The sequence below is a fragment of the Aphidius gifuensis genome, linkage group LG2 (genome assembly GCF_014905175.1).
Source record: "Aphidius gifuensis isolate YNYX2018 linkage group LG2, ASM1490517v1, whole genome shotgun sequence".
NCBI classification, from domain to species: Eukaryota; Metazoa; Arthropoda; class Insecta; order Hymenoptera; family Braconidae; genus Aphidius; species Aphidius gifuensis.
In genome coordinates, this window is record NC_057789.1 from 23,760,640 (window position 1) to 23,779,552 (window position 18,913).

Sequence of the window (18,913 nt, forward strand, 5' to 3'; positions counted from 1 at the left end):
AAATTAATAATACAAATTTTTAATATTTGAAAAATTAAAATGATACCTATTATAATGTTTATTGAGATTACGAATCGAATTCTTTTTTTCAATTATACAAAACCAATAATTATCAGCTTGTGATGTGGCACAGCCACGCCACCAATAAATACAAAATTCATAGTAATTTATTTCATTTGACATTTTTACTAATTAAAGATACTTTTTTATTTTCGATAATAAAAAGATAATAACCATAATACCGTGTACAAATGAAGCTGAGGTCAAACTAAATTTCCATATATAGAAATATTTAAGACTTGCCATAAATCATTTATAAACGAAAAGGAAGAATGTTTGTCTATTGTCCAAGCTGGGTTTTGTTTTTTTTTTTAACAACATTCGGTCAAGTTTTATAGAGTAAAATTAAAAACTAATATTTAAATACGTTTAAATATTTTGACATATGTCAAGACGTGCCTTTTTATTTTATGAAGTGCACTATGTTGCTTAATTTTTATTATTTTTTCTTTATTTACATTATTTTCGTATTGTCAAGAGTTTATTTAATTGTTGCTTTTAATCAGACAATCTAACGAATTTACAAAACTAAAAATAATCAATATTTTAATGATGTCCAAGCTACTACTGGTATGTTTAATTAAAAGAATTGTTTGAATATTTTATTTGAATAATTATGTCAGTGGTAAATTTCGTCGTGTTTGGCAACATTTAGATAGATGAAATGTCGGGAAATATCATTTAAGTATATTCATTTGATAATTTTTTTTTTATTCCTTAAATGAAAACTATAAAATAAAAAAAAAAAATAATATATCGTTATAAATTCGCGATTAAAATTTACATTTATCGTAACATAAATTATTTAAAAAGTCTCTAGGTCCATAGCAATTGTTGCAAATTAAAAATTCACACAAATTCCTGATTTTATTTTTTAATATCAATTACATTACTTTTTTTTCTTGTTTTTGGGATTAAATTAAAAAAAATAATAAATGATAAAAAATGATTTTAAAAAGAAAGAAAAAACTGGTTTTATTTATGCAGTTTTGAATACTGGAAAAAAGAACAAAAAAAAAAGAAGACAACTTTTAATTATTTATTTTTTATGAATACCAATTGAAAATTCTTGAATTACAACTAAATAAAAAAACCAAAAATTCCTCAAATTGAATAAAAAAAAAATAATAAGAAAATAAAAAGAATAATCCAAAAACCTCATGAATTAATTGAATTCAAAAATCAACCATAAAAGTTATAAATATTTTAAAAAATCTAAATTAGACAAGTCTAATGATGAAATTTTTTTTTGTTTTTACCTTCGAACTCAAGTCTCAATTAATAATGTTTTCAATTGTTTACTTTTTTTGCTATAAATGTATTAAAAATAAACATTGATGTAAAAAGATATATGAATTAGAAATGTTGCGTTGTTTTTTTTTTTTTTTATGAAAAATAATTACTCGTAAATATCATGATCAAAATGTAGTCGTCTGTACAACATTTCGAGAAATGAATACAATATTGATATTTCTCGACAAGGAACAGTGATGTATTGATGAATCATGTCATTCATGCTATTCAACTCATCCTTAATTGTTGGTAACTTTTTAGTATCTCCCTGCCGGATAAGCTTCTGCCATTCTTCGAATTTTACGTTCAAGCAATTCAATTCTCTATTGATTGTTGTCGGTAATATAATTGCAAGACTCTTAAAAAAGAAAATAAAAGAATAAAAGTAGTTTTAAATTTCAATAGCTTCAAGAATCCAAAGATTTAAACAAGCAATAAAACAAATACCTGGTAGGACGGAAGATGTTCCACAGTTGGCCAATTTCCAACACATGCTTTACATTGGCATGGTCCCAATCGTGCATACCGTTCACTTTTTGGAGTCATATGATATGTATCAGTAGTACTCAAAAATAGCTGAAATGAATTAATAATTATCAAAATCAAAAGAAAAGATACAAGTATAATTATGTAAAGACATCAATACGTACCAGTTCTCCTTGCTTGATTGGTTTGCAAGCATAATATCCAACGTTTGAACCAACATGAGTCCAGTAGACATTGGGATCACAGCTTCGTTTTATTATCTTCGAAAATGGTAGAATGGTATTTGATAACACAACATTACTACGAGATTTTTTTTTCATCGTCTAATAGATTTTGTTTAAAAATATAATTATTATTATGAATACAAAAATAATTAACAATTATTAACGAATTATTTGTATACGTACCACTTCACCGCTGCGAAAGACAATCATCATATAACGCAATATTAATTCTCCTAAAATTAATACTTTTTCATTTTTATTTTCAACCAAATATTTAGCTGTCATTTTTTTACCTAATATATCTGTTTTTTGACAAAGGGTTGAAACAATCGTTACCAGAAGTAATGCTATTTCAAAACGACAAATATTTGATGTTGGTTTAAAATAATCTAAAAGATGAACATTAGAAACCGTGTTAACATCAAGAATACCATTGGTCAATATCGATCCTTGATTTTTCATCGAGTCAATATCGTCAACTTTTTTTTTTAATTCAAGCAAACCACCAGCTAAGTTTAATGTTTTCAAAAAGAGTTTTACTGGCAGAATCAACGATGTAGGTATATTGGGATGTTGGAAAAGTTCTCCCAATACTAAACATTCAGTATAATGATAACTATCCCATGCTTTTTTTTTACATATATCGGAACAATATATGATAGCTGAACAATTATCACATGGTATACCAGCCCAAGTTGAACGACAACAATGCCAACAATTAGTAAAACGTAATTCAACACCAGGAGTTGCTGCAAATGGCTCAGAAATGTAAATAAATTCACCAGATTTAATGTCTCTTGTTGCAACAACTTGTTGATTATTCTCGTTAGTTTGTTTTAATTCAATGGCATCAGATGCACTAACTATTATTGCATTATCATTTTTTATTTCTGGTATTAATTTAATAATTTTACGTGGTTCTTTAAGATCATTGATCATCTTTGGATACTCTTTGATGATGTCGTATTTTGGATTGTTCATCTTTAAATCAGGAAGCCATTGCATTGCATTAGCCATTGAAATACTTGGTTCAAGTTCTGAGTTTGGTTTCAATGCTCTGAAACACAATGATTGGCGTAAAAATAATTTTGTTTTTAATTTATCTGGATAGCCTATTTTCAATTTGAACGGTTCTAGCTGTCAAGTAAACAATCTTCATAGAGTCTTGCCCTGAACAATACAGCTGAACGATTTGCATAAGCCAATGATAATTCACTGGATCCAACTGGTGCAAAAGCAATACTCTTGGTGTATGCTTCAATTGATTTGCGCAAATAATTTTCTTTTTTTGCAGCAGTAAATTCTTTGTTCCCAACTTTTTTCCAGAGTATTGAGTGACTTACTATTTTTTTAGTATTACCAGTATTCATGTCATTATATTGAGCTGTGTTATCCCATACCACTTTAAATTTATCTCTAAATGTTGTCTTTTGTGCATATTGATGTCGAACATTTTTTATAGCATCAGGATCCATACTTGCAACAAACAGTTTATACAATTCATATTTTTATTTAGGTGTATCAAAATTTAATTATCATTATTATATAATTATGAATCAAAATGAGGTTATTTTTGATTGTTAAACATAATTGTTAAAAAAATCAAGAACATGGATAAAAAACTTACTTGGTTTTCGATGGTCTTTCTTGTCACTGAAATCACATGTTAATTTTTCAATTGTCGGTCAACTTAATAAATAAATAGACGATAAAAATAAAATGACAATCAATGACAATCACCACATTTTTTTATGCTCTATATATACATGAAATTGCATGAAATACATCATGGTTCTCAAGCGATGCTAGCGCCAATCCGTCTCTTTTTTTTTTCTCTCTTTTTTTATAGTAGTTTAAAATTTACGAATTCAATGGAAAAAGAAACAAAAAAAAAAAAAAAAAAACCAACAAAAACAGCTTTCAATTATTCATTTTTTATGAATACCAATTGAAAAATTATGATTAATTATAAACTAAACAAAAACACAATAATCTCTTGAATTTGCAAAGAACCTCATGAATTTATTGAATTTAAAAATCATAAAAGTTTTTTTTTTTTACTCGAATGCTTAACTAATAATATTTTTAATAAGAAAAGAATACATCAATGTAAAAATATGGAATAAAAATGGAACGTTGCTTTCTTTTTTGTGATTAAATAAATTACTCGTCAATATCATGAAGAGAATGTAGTCCAATTTTCAACATTCATATGATACAGGAACACCATAAAATCCTTCGAATTTAACATATCGGTCAACTCGAGAAAATCTAAAAATAAATTTATAATTATTATTCATTATTAACATCTAAAAAAGATAAAAAAAGTATAATTATTAAAAAACATCAATAAATACCGGTTCTCCTTGCTTGATTGGTGTGGTAGCATAATACCCAACATTTGAACCAACAAAAGTCCAATTGACATTGGGATCACAGCTTGGTTTTATTATCTTCCAAAATGGTAACATGGTATTTGATAACACAACACTACTATCACGTTCTTTCTTCGTCATCTGATAAATTTTGTTTAAAAAAAATAATTATTATTATGAACACGGGAATAATTAACAATAATTATTATAAATTAATTATATATACATACCGATTGACGATGGCGAGTATTGATCAGTAAATAACGCAATAATAATTCTCCCAAAATGAATAATTTATCATCTTTATAATCAATCAAATCTTTCTTGGTCATTTTTTCACCTAAAATATTTGTTTTTTGACCGAAAATTGCAACAATCTTTACCACAAATGATGCATATCCATAATGACACTCATTTGGTGTTGCATTAAAATAATCAAGATTGAAAAAATTATCGATAGTATTAACATCAAGAATTCCATTGGTAAATATTAATTCTTTATTTTTCATCGAGTCAATATCGTCAACTTTTTTTTTTAATTCAATCAACCCACCAACTGAGTTTAGTGTCTTTGAAAAAAGTTTTATTGCTGGTGAACAGCCTGGTAGAATTTTGTTAAACTTTGAATAGTGTTGTGATACTGGACATTCAATTCGACAGCTGAACAAATATTACATGGTATACCAGTCCAAGTTTGGCGACAACAATGCCAACAATTAGTGAAACGTAAATCATCAGCAGGAGTTGCTGCAAATGGCTCAGAAATGTAAATAAATTCACCAGTTTCAATGTCTCGTGTTGCAACAACATGTTGATTATTATCATTTGTTTTTTTCAATTCAATTGCATCAGATGCATCAACTATTACTGCATTATTATTCTTTATTTCTGGTATAAGTTTTACGTTTTTGTGGTTTGTGGAATAGCTGGCGTTCCTCAATATTTGAGCTTGGATTCAAGGCTTTAAAACACAATGATTGGCGTAAAAATAATTTTGTTTTTGCTTTATCTGGAAAGCCCGTCTTCAATGCACCTTCAATGTCAATCTTCATAGAGTCCTGCCCCGAACAATACAGCTGAACGATTTTCATAAGCCAATGACAATTCACTGGATCCAATTGGTGCAGAAGCAATACTTCTGATGTATGCTTTAATTGATTTGCGTAAATAACTTTTATCTTTCGCAGTAAGGAATTCTTTGTTCCCAATATTTCTCCAGTACATTGTTTTACTAACTGTTTTAATAATTGCATGATAATTCTCTATAATACGTGGACCTGAAAATTTCCATGCCACCTCAAATTTACCTCTAAATGTTGTCGTTAGTGAATATTCTTGTCGAATTATTCTTTTAGTATCAGCATCCATGACTGCAACATACAATTTATATTTTGTATTTATAAATAAATAATAATAATATTAAAGCAAAATTAAATTATCATTATTATCTAACTGTACAAAATAAATTTATTTTTGATTGTTATCATGTCAATAATATTGAAACAATATTGATGATTCATTGAAATAACGAATGATAAAAAATAAAAAACATGGATGAAAAACTTACTTGAACTTTGATGGTTTTTCATTGAAAAATTAAAATGGAAAAATTGCAACAAAATTTTATTTATTGATGTTTAAACTGTGTCACTAAAAAAACTTGTTTAAAATGATTTTATTATGTTTATCGAGATTACGAATTGAACTATTTTCAATAATTATACAAGGCAAATAATTAGCAGCTGCCACGTCACCAATACAAAATTTTCGCACGTTTATGTATGGTAGCCTGACTTGATCTAACAACACTTTAGATTTATATTTTATTTTACAAGTAACCAGTGGTGGTGGAAATCATGGAAATATGCGTAGAAGCATTTTCATTCGTTACGACTACCTTTTCTTTCTGTGTATTTTTGGCATACAATAGAAAAAAATAAACAAAATAATAAATTTCGATATTTCAATGAACACACCCAATACATAATAATTAATAAATATACATGAAATTATTTAACAATAAAATAAACATAAAAATATTTCAAAATCATAATAACAAATAGAAACAAATATTTATAAATTGAAATTCATTATGGCTTCAAAATATAAATTATTTTCTTTAAAATTTACAATCCAACATACATTTTATCATTTAAACATTTAACCATCTATATTTCAAAAAGATATATTAGCTGATTGATGATCATGTTAATGAGTTGGATCCACTCATTAAGTATCTTTCTATTTTGCTTAAAATTATCATCAACAAAATTTATTTTATTTTACTAATCTCATCCCTCAGATATAGTCATTTCTTTTATATTCTGGTTATTATCGACGATTTTTAATTTGTTTTTATTTTCAAACTTTTAATAATATTTTTCGTGACTATTTTCAATGACCTTCAAAATTATTCATTTTAGTTTTATCTGTATTAATACAATTCAAATCGTTTTCATTATTTAATTTCTAAATATATTTAAAAATACTCTCATTTAATGTTGCTTCAAAATACTCAAGATTTTTAAATATATCTATTTTATATCTTTATCAATTATTACGAAAATTTAACTTAATTTTTATTAAATTTACATACAAAAAAAATTTTAAATATTCCAATAACCTTTTGAATTAATTAAATTTAAAAATCTTAAATTTAACCATACCTTTTGATACTTTTAATCATCCAACTCAAATGATGAAAAGTTTTTTTTTTTTTTTTACGTGAAAACTTGACTAATAATATTCGAATTGTTTATTTTTCTGGTTGAAAATAATCATCGATTTATCAAAAAATATATAAGATAAAGTGTGGCTTTCTTTTTTTTTTTTTGATGAAAAATAATTAGTCGTAAATATCATGAACACAATGTAGTCGATTGTACAACGTTTTAAGTGACGAATACAATTGTGATATTTCTTTACAAGGAACAGTGATGTATTGATGAATCATGTCATTCTTGCTACTCAACTCATCCTTAATTGTTAACAATTTTTTAAGATCTCCCTGGTCGATGAGATTTTGCCACTCTTCTAATTTTATCGTCATACAATTCAAGTCTCTCTGGTATCATTAATTATACAAAGCCAATAGTTATTAATTTTTTTTTACCTTAAACCTCAACTAATAATATATTTTTAATTGTGTGTTTTTTTTGCTGATTATATCAAAAATGAACATCGATATAAAAAATGTATGATATAAAATGACAAGTTTTAATTATTTTTTTGTTATGAATCCAATTAAAATTTACAAATTAAAAAGTAATTGGAAAAAACAAAAAATCCTTTGAATTTAAACTAAAAAAGATTTTAGATTATTCCAAAAACCTCATTAATTATTTAAAGTAAAAAAACGTGAATTCAATTATAAAAGTTTGTAATTTTTTGAATAATTTAAATCATCCAACTTATTAAATGATAAAAGTTGTTTTTTTTCACCCGAAAGCTTAGTTAATCATATTTTTAATTGTTTTTTTTTTCTGGCTGAAATAAACAGCGATGTAAAAAATTATATGAAATGGAATGTTGCTTTCTTTTTTTTGATGAAAAATAATTAGTCGTAAATATCATGAACAGAATGTAGCCGATCGTACAACGTTTTGAGTAATAAATACAATCGTGATTTTTCTTTAGAAGGAACAGTGATGTATTGATGAATCATGTCATTTATGCTATTCAACTCATCCTTAATTGTTATTAATTTTTTATTATCTCCTTGCTGGAAAAGTTTCTTCCATCCTGTGACTTTCCGCATCATACGCTTCAATTCTCCTTTGATTATTTTCGGCAATGTAATTTTCTTGAAAAAAAAAAAAAAATTGTTTTAAATATCAATAGCTTCAAGAATTTGAAGTTTTAAACAAGCAATAAAACAAGTACCTTGTAGGATGGAAGAGATTGAAAAGTTAACCAATTTCCATCACATGCTGTACATTTACATTGTATATAATCAATGCTAGTAAGTCCAAATCGTGAAAGCCGATAGAATTTTGAAGTTATATGATATGAACCAATAGCACTCCCAAGTATCTAGAATGAATTTATAATTATTAAAATCTGAAGAAAATAAATACAAGTATAATATGTAGAGCCAATAATAAATACCGGTTGTCCTTGCTTGATTGGTTTGCAAGCATAATATCCAACATTTGAACCAACATGAGTCCAATTGACATTGGGATCACAGCTTGATTTTAATATCTTCCAAAATGGTAACATGAATTTTGACTTCTTCACGGGATCATCAACGAATAACTGATAAATTTTGTTCAAAATACAATAAATATTATAAACACAAAAATAATTAACAATTATTATTATAAATTAATTATATATACATACCGGTTGAGCATAGCGAATATTGATCAGTAAATAACGCAACAATAATTCTCCCAAAATTAATAATTTTTCATTTTTATAATCAAGCAATTCTTCCTTGGTCATTCTTTTACCTAAAATATCTGTTTTCTGACCGAAAATTGCAACAATCTTTACCGCAAATAATGCATATCCATAAAGACACTCATTTTGTGTTGCATTAAAATAATCAAGATTAAAAAAATTATCGATAGTATTAACATTTAGAATTCCATTGGTAAATATGAATCCTGTGTTTTGCATAGAGTCAATATCGTCAACTTTTTTTTTTAATTCAAGCAAACCACCAACTGACTTTAGTGTCTTTGAAAAAAGTTTTATTGCTGGTGAACAGCCTGGTAGAATATTGTCAAACTGTGCTGATACTGGACATTCAATTTTGTGATAACTATCCCATGCTTTTGCTTTACATTCATCGGAACAATATATGACAGCTGAACAAATATTACATGGTATACCAGCCCAAGTTTGGCGACAACAATGCCAACAATTAGTAAAACGTAAATCATCAGCAGGGGTTGCTGCAAATGGCTCAGAGATGTAAATAAATTCACCAGATTTAATGTCTCTTGTTGCAACAACATGTTGATTATTTTCGTTAGTTTGTTTTAATTCAATTGCATTAGATGCACCAACTATTAATGCATTATTATCATTTATTTTTGGTATTAATTTAATAATTTCACGTGGTGCTTTAAGTTCTTCCATCATCTTTGTATACTCTTCAGCGATGTCGTATGTCCGGTTTTTTCCAGCTATCAAAGAAGGGAGCCAGTGGTTTGCAAGAGCCAATGAAACATCTTTCTCAAGATGTGAGCCTGGTTTCAAGGCTTTGAAACACAATGCTTGACGAACATATAATTTTGTTTTTAAATTGTCTGGATAGCCAGATGTTAATGCACGTTCAATGTCAAGAAGACAATCTTCATAGAGTCTTGCTTTGAATAATGCAGCTGAACGATTTGCATAAGCCAATGACAATTCTTGGGATCCACCTGGTGCATGTGCAATACTTTTGGTATATGCTACAATTGATTTGCGTAAAAAATCTTTATTTTCTGCAGTTGTGTATTCGTTGTTACCAATTTCCCTCCAGATTATTGATTGATTAACTGTTTTAATAATTTCATCATAATTCTCTATAATATGTGGACCTGAAAATTTCCATGCCACCTCAAATTTACCTCTGAATGTTGTCTTCGGTGAATATTCTTGTCGAATATTTTTTTTAGTTTCAGGATGCATGACTGCAACATATAATTTATATTTTGTATTTATAAATAAATAATAATAATATTAAAGCAAAATTAAATTATCATTATTATCTAACTGTACAAAATAAATTTATTTTTGATTGTTATCATGTCAATAATATTAAAACAATATTGATGATTCATTGAAATAACGAATGATAAAAAATAAAAAACATGGATGAAAAACTTACTTAATCTTTGATGGTTTTCCATTGTAAAATTAAAATAGAAAAATTGCAACAAAATTTTATTTATTGATGTTCAAACTGTGTCACTAAAAAAACTTGTTTAAAATGATTTTATTATGTTTATCGAGATTTCGAATTAATTTATTTTTATTAATTATACAAAGCCAATAATTATCAGCTTGTGATGTGGCACTACCACGTCGCCAATACAAAATTTTCCAACGAATTTACGTACGCACGTTTATGTTTGGTAGCCGAACGCGGTCTAACATCACATTAGATATATTTTATTTTACAAGTAAATACCACATTAATGTGGTGGTGGAAATCATGGAAATATGCGTAGAAGCATTTTCATTCGTTTCGACTATCTTCTTTTTCTGTGTATATGTATTTTTGGCATACAATAGAAAAAAATAAACAAAATAATAAATATTCATATTTCAATGAACACACCCAATACATAATAAATAAACAGAAAATCATCTTACAATATAATAAACATTAAAATATTTCAAAATCATAATAACAAATAGAAACAAATATTTATAAATTAAAAATTCATTATGGCTTCAAAATATTAATTATTTCCTTTAAAATTTACAATCCAACATACATTTTATTATTTAAACATTTAACTATCTATTTTTCAAAAAGATATATTAGCTGATTGATGATCATGTTAATGAGTTGGATCCACTCATTAAGTATCTCTTTATTTTGCCTAAAATTATCATCAACACAATTTATTTTATTCTTCTAATCTCAACCCTCAAAAATAGTCATTTCTTTTACTATATTCTGGTTATTATCGACGATTTTTAATTTATTTTTATTTTCAAACTTTTAACAATATTTTTCGTGACTGCTTTCAATGACCTTCAAAATTATTTATTTTAGTTTTATCTGTATTAATACAATTCAAATCGTTTTCATTATTTAATTTCTAAATATATTTGAAAATACTCTCATTTGATGTTGTTTTGAAATACTCAAGATTTTTAAATATATCTATTTTATATTTTTATCAATTATTACGAAAATTTAACTTAATTTTTATTCAATTTACACAAAAAAAATTTTAAATATTCCAAAAACCTCATGAATTAATTAAGTTATTTTAAATTCTCAAATTAACCATGAAAATTATAATATTTTTTAAATAATTTAAATCCTCCAACTCGAATGATGGAAGTTTTTTTTCTTTCTTACTTTAAAACTTAACTAGTAATATTTTCAATTGATTTTTTTTTTGGCTGAAATAAATATCGATGTAAAAAAATATATAGTGTAATGTTGCTTTCTTTTTTGTGATGGAAAATAATTACTCGTCAATATCATAAACGGTATATAGTCGATTGTACAACGATTTGAGTAATAAATACAATATTGATATTTCTCTACAAGGAACACTGATGTATTGATGAATCATGTCATTCATGCTGCTCAACTCATGCTTAATTGTTGATAACTTTTTAGTATCTCCCTGCTGGATAAGCTTCTGCCATTCTTTGAATTTTACGTTCAAGCAATTCAATTCTCTATTGATTGTTGTCGGTAATATAATTGACATTGGGATCACAGCTTGGTTTTATTATCTTCGAAAATGGTAGCATGGTATTTGATAACACAACACTACTACCAGGTTCTTTTTTCATCATCTAATAAATTTTGTTTAAAAAATATTATTATTATTATTATGACCACAAAAGTAATGAACCATTATCAATGAATTAATTGTATACGTACCAATTGGCTGCTGCGATAAACAATCATCATATAACGTAATATTAATTCTCCCAAAATTAATAGTTTTTCATTTTTATTTTCAATCAAATATTTAGTTGTCATTTTTTTACCTAATATATCTGTTTTTTGACAAAGAATTGAAACAATCGCTCCCACAAGAAATGCAAATTCAAAACTACAAATATTCGATGTTGGTTTATAATAATCTAAAAGATTAAAATTATCAAACGTATTAACATCAAGAATTCCATTGGTAAACATTAATTCTTTATTTTTCATTGAGTCAACATCGTCAACTTTTTTTTTTAATTCAAGCAAACCACCAACTAAGTTTAGTGTCTTTAAAAAAATTTTGACTGGCAGAATAAACAGTGTAGCTAATTCGTCCTGTTGGAAAAATTCTCCCAATACTAAACATTCAATATTGTGATAACTATTCCATGCTTTTGTTTACATATATCAGAACAATATATGATAGCTGAACAATTATCACATGGTATACCAGCCTAAGTTTGGCGACAACAATGCCAACAATTAGTAAAACGTAAATCATCACTAGGAGTTGCTGCAAATGGCTCAGAAATGTAAATAAATTCACCAGATTTAATGTCTCTTGTTGCAACAACATGTTGATTATTTTCGTTAGTTTGTTTTAATTCAATTGCGTCAGATGCACCAACTATTTTGCATTCTCATTTTTTATTTCTGGTGTTAATTTAATAATTTTACGTGGTTCTTTAAGATCATTGATCATCTTTGGATACTCTTTGATGATGTCGTATTTTGGATTGTTCATCTTTAAATCAGGAAGCCATTGCATTGCACTGGCCATTGAAATACTTGGTTCAAGTTCTGAGCTTGGTTTCAATGCTTTGAAACACAACGATTGACGTAAAAATAATTTTGTTTTTAATTTATCTGGATAGCCTGCTTTTAATGAACGTTCAATGTCAAGAAGACAATCTTCATAGAGTCTTGCTTTAAATAATACAGCTGAACGTTTTGCATAAGCCAATGACAATTCTTTAGATCCAACTGGTGCAAAAGCAATACTCTTGGTGTATGCTTCAATTGATTTGCGCAAATAATTTTCTTTTTTTGCAGTAGTGTATTCTTTGTTCCCAACTTTTTTCCAGAGTATTGAGTGACTAACTGTTTTTTTAGTTTTACCAGTCCCATACCACTTTAAATTTATCTCTAAATGTTGTCTTTTGTGCATATTGACATCGAGCATTTTTCATAGCATCAGAATCCATACTTGCAACAAACAGTTTATACCTACATTATATATTTTAATTTATAAATAAACAATGATACTAATTAATCAAAATTAAATTATCAGTATTATCTAATTGTACTAAATAGGCTTATTTTCGATTGTTGTTATGTCAACAATTATAAACAGTATAATTGATATAATAATTATGTTAAAGAAAACAAGAACATGGATAAAAAACTTACTTGATCTTTGATGGTTTTTCCATGAAAAATTAAAATAAAAAACTGCAACAAAGTTTTATTTATTGATGTTTAAACTGTGTCACTGAAATCACATGTTAATTCTTCAATTGTCGGTCAACTTAATTAATGTTAAATTGAAAATAGATGATAAAAATAAAATGACAGTCACAATAGAATTAAAAAATTTACATAACCTGCAGGGGTTTTGTTTATGCTCTATATCACTCTATATACATGAAATACATTAATCATAGTTCTCAAGCGATGCTGACGCCAATATCTGTCTCTTTTTTTTTTTTCTCTCTTTTTATAAAGTACAATCAAAATGGTTTGAAAGTTTAAAATTTACAAATTCAATGGAGAAAAAAATAAAAAAAAAAAACGACTTTTAATTATTTATTTTTTATGAATACCAATTGAAAAATTTTCATAAATTATAAACTAAAGAATAACACAAAAATCACTTAAATTTGCAAATAAAAATTTTAGAATATTCCAAGAACCTCATAAATTAATTATTGAATTTAAAAATCATAAAAGTTTTTTTTTTTTACCTAAATCCTTAACTAATAATATTTTTAATAAGAAAAAAATACATCAATGTAAAAATATGGAATAAAAATGGAACGTTGCTTTTTTTTTGTGATTAAATAAATAATTACTCGTCAATATCATGAACAGAATGTAGTCGGGTGTACAACTTTTCAAGAAGTAAATACACTACTGATATTTCTTTGCAGGGAACAGTGACGTATTGATGTAGCAAGTCATTCATTCTATTCAAATTATCCTTAATTGTTAAAAATTTTTTAGGATCTCTCTGGTTGATGATCAATTTCCACTCTCCAAGTTCAAGCGTCATATATTTTAACTCTGTCTCGATACATGTTGGCATACTCTTTAAAAAAAAAAAAATAAAATTAGTTATTTGTAGTTTTTAATAGTTATAAATAGCTTTAAAATTTGAAGTATTTAATAATTGATAGAATACCTCAGGAGGAGAGTAAACTGAAAGATCTTCTAGAACCGGCCAATTTTCAACACACGCTCTACATTCACATGATACAGGACCACTAGATAATTCTTTGAATTTAATATATCGGTCGGTTTTAGATGTTTCGTGGTAGTTAACACAACGTCTCGAGAAAATCTGAAATTAAATTTATAATTACTATCAAAATCTAAAAACAAAAAATTTAAGTATAATCATTAAAAAACATCAATAAGTACCGGTTCTCCTTGCTTGATTGGTTTGGTAGCATAATATCCAACATTTGAACCAACATGAGTCCAATTGACATTGGGATCACAGCTTGGTTTTAATATATTCCAAAATGGTAACATGACTTGTGACCACTTCACGGAATCATCAACGGATAACTGATAAATTTTGTTCAAAATACAATAATTATTATAAACACAAAAATAATTAACAATTATTATTATAAATTAATTATATATACATACCGATTGACCATGGCGAGAATCAATTAGTAAAAAACGCAATAATAACTCTCCCAAAATTAAGAATTTTTCATTCATATAATGAAGCAATTCTTCCTGGGTCATTTTTTTACCTAAAATATCTGTTTTCTGACCGAAAATTGCAACAATCTTTACCACAAATGATGCCAATCCATAAGAACACTCATTCGGTGTTGCATTAAAATAATCAAGATTGAAAAAATTATCCATAGTATTAACATCAAGAATTCCATCGGTATATATCAATCCTGATTTTTGCATCGAGTCAATATCGTCAATTTTTTTTTTTAATTCAATCAACCCACCAACTGAGTTTAGTGTCTTTGAAAAAAGTTTTATTGCTGATGAACAGCTTGGTAGAATTTTGTTAAACGTTGAATAGTGTTCTGATACTGGACATTCAATTTTGTGATAACTATCCCATGCTTTTCCTTTACAGTTGTCACTACAATATATGACAGCTACACAATGTTCACATGGTATACCAGCCCAAGTTTGGCGACAACAATGCCAACAATTAGTAAAACGTAAATCATCAGCAGGAGTTGCTGCAAATGGCTCAGAAATGTAAATAAATTCACCAGATTCGATGTTTCGTGTTGCAACAACATGTTGATTATTATCATTTGTTTTTTTCAATTCAATTGCATCAGATGCACCAACTATTACTGCATTATTATTTTTTATTTCTGGTATAAATTTAATAGTACTACGTGGTTCCTTAAGTTTTTTCTTCATCTTTGCATACTCTTTAGATAGGTTGTATGTTGATCTGTTTCCTGTCATTGAGGCAGGGAGCCACTGGGTTGCATTAGCCATTGAAACACTTCTCTCAATATATGAGCTTGGTTTCAAGGCTTCGAAACACAATGCTTGACGAGCATATAATTGTGTTTTTAATTTATCTGGATAGTCTGTCTTTAATGAATGTTCAATGTCAAGAAGACAATCTTCATAGAGTCTTGCCTTAAACAATAAATCTGAACGATTTGCATAAGCCAATGACAATTCTCTGGATCTATCTGGTGCACAAGCAATACTCTTGGTGTATGCTTCAATTGATTTTCGTAAATAATCTTTATTTTTTGCACTAGTATATTCTTTGTTACCAGTTCTTTTCCAGTACGTTGATTCACTAACTGTTTTAATAATTTTATGATAATTCTTTATAATCCCTGGACCAGATAATTTCCATGCCACCTGAAATTTACCTCTAAATGTTGTCATTTGTGAATATTGTTGTCGAATTGTCTTTTTAGTATCAGGATCCATGACTGCAACATACAATTTATATTTTGTATTTATAAATAAATAATAATAATATTAAAGCAAAATTAAATTATCATTATTATCTAAATGTACAAAATAAATTTATTTTTAATTGTTACTACGTCAACAATATTCAAACAATATTGATGATTCATTGAAATAACAAATGATAAAAATAAAAAAACATGGATGAAAAACTTACTTGATCCTCGACAGTTTTCCATTGAAAAATTAAAATAGAAAAATTGCAACAAAATTTTATTTATTGATGTTCAAACTGTGTCACTAAAAAAACTTGTTTAAAATGATTTTATTATGTTTATCGAGATTTCGAATTAATTTATTTTTATTAATTATACAAAGCCAATAATTATGAGCTTGTGATGTGGCACAGCAACGTCGACAATACAAAATTTTTCAATGAATTTACATACGCACATTTATGTGTGGTAGCCGGACTCGGAGTAACATGAGATTTATATTTTATTTTACAAGTAACCACCACATTAATGTGGTGGTGGAAATCATGGAAATATGCGTCGAAGCATTTTCACTCGTTTCGACTACCTTCTTTTATCTGTGTATTTTTGGCATACAATAGAAAAAAATAAACAAAATAATATATTTTCATATTTCAATGAACACACCCAATACATAATAAATAAACATGAAATTATTTAACAATAAAATAAACATTAAAATATTTCAAAATCATAATAACAAATAGAAACAAATATTTATAAATTAAAAATTCTTTATGACTTTGAAATTTAAATTATTTTTTTTTAAATTAACAATCCAACGTATATTTTATTATTTAAACATTTAACTATTTATTTTTTTAAATTATTTTGAAAGGTCATATGACTCATAGTAGATTATTAGCCGAATATGTCACTGACTTTTAATTATTTTTTCTTTATTTATATTGATTTTGTATTGTCAAAATTTGATTCAATTGTTCAAAGACAGTCTAACGATATTTCAGACCTCAAACATAATAAATATTTTAATGATGTTTAAGCTAGTACTGGTATGTTTAATAAAAATAATTTTTCAAATATTTTATTCAAATAATTATGTCAATCGTAAATTTCGTCGTGTTGGCCAACGTTTAGACAGTTGAAATATTTAAAAAATGTGTCGGAAAATATAATCATATTCATTTCATAATTTTTTTTTTTTATTCCTCAAATGAAAGCTATAAAAAAAATAAATAAAATAAATCATTCTAAATTCACGATTAAACTTTAGATTTATCGTAATATAAATTATTAAAAAAGTCTCCAAGTCCGTAGCAATTTTTGCAAATTAAAAATTCACACAAATTCCCGTTTTTATTTTTTAATATCAAAGACATTATTTTTTGTTCTTGTTTTTGGGATTAGATTAAAAAAAATAATAAATGATGAAAAAATTGCTTTAAAAAGAAAAAAAAACTGGTTTTATTTATGCAGTTTTGAATACTGGAAAAAAGAACAAAAAATAAAAGAAGACAACTTTTAATTATTTATTTTTTATGAATACCAATTAAAAATTAATGAATTACAACTAAATAAAAAAACCAAAAATTCCTTAAATTGAATAAAAAAAAATTTTAGAATAATCCAAACACCTCATGAATTAATTGAATTTAAAAATCAACCATAACAGTTATAAATATTTTAAATAATCTAAATTAGCCAAGTCAAATGATGAAATACTTAACTAATAATATTTTTAATAAGAAAAAAATACATCAATGTAAAAATATAAAATAAAAATGGAATGCTGCCTTCTTTTTTATGATAAAAAATAAATTACTCGTCAATATCATGAACAGAATGTAGTCGATTGTACAACCTTCCGAGGAGAAAATACAATAATGATTTTTCTTTACAAGGAACAGTGATGTATTGATGTAACATGTCATTCATTCTATTCAAATTATCCTTCAGTGTTAATAATTTTTTACGATCTCTCTGGTCGATGAGCTCATTCCACTCTTTGAATTTTAGCGGAATATACTTTAACTTTCTCTTGATCCTTGCCGGCAATATCATACTCTTGGAAAAAAAGATAAAAATAGTTATAAATAGCAATAAGATTCAAAGTATTTAACAATTGATGAAATACCTTGTAAGATGGCAGATCTTTTGTAGTCGGCCAATTTTCAACACATGCTATACATTCACATGATACCGGAACATCAAAAAATTCTTCTAATCTTGTATATCGGTCAGTTTTAGATAATGTATGGTAAGTAACAAAACGATTCGAGACAATCTGAAAATAAATTTATAATTACTATCGAAATCTAAAAACAAAAAATTTAAGTATAATTATTAAAAAACATCAATAAGTACCGGTTGTCCTTGCTTGATTGGTTTGCAAGCATAATATGCAACATTTGAACCAACACGAATCCAATTGACATTGGGATCACAGCTTGGTTTTAATATCTCCCGAAATGGTAACATGACCGATGACCAATTAACATCAGGATCAACTGTGAGCTGATAAATTTTGTTTAAAATACAATAATTATTATAAACACAAAAATAATTAATAACAATCATTATTAAATTGATTATATATACATACCCATTGACCATGGCGAGAATCAATCATAATATAACGCAATAATAACTCTCCCAAAATTAATATTTTTTCATTTTTATTTTTAATCAAATCTTGCATTGTCATTTTTT

At 26.4% G+C, this 18,913-nt stretch overlaps 1 protein-coding gene across 1 annotated transcript; it reads right to left on the minus strand.

The window, feature by feature from the left end:
• Positions 1–750: 750 nt before the first annotated feature.
• On the minus strand, positions 751–3,824 carry LOC122849578 (SET and MYND domain-containing protein DDB_G0273589-like). Its single transcript, XM_044148338.1, has 5 exons — positions 3,691–3,824; positions 2,247–3,539; positions 2,004–2,162; positions 1,801–1,929; positions 751–1,711 (listed from the first exon to the last, which is right to left on the minus strand). Exons 2-5 carry the CDS (start codon positions 3,078–3,080, stop codon positions 1,460–1,462), a joined length of 1,374 nt encoding a protein of 457 aa, XP_044004273.1. The 5' UTR covers positions 3,081–3,539; positions 3,691–3,824; the 3' UTR covers positions 751–1,459.
• Between the last annotated feature and the right edge of the window lie 15,089 nt (positions 3,825–18,913).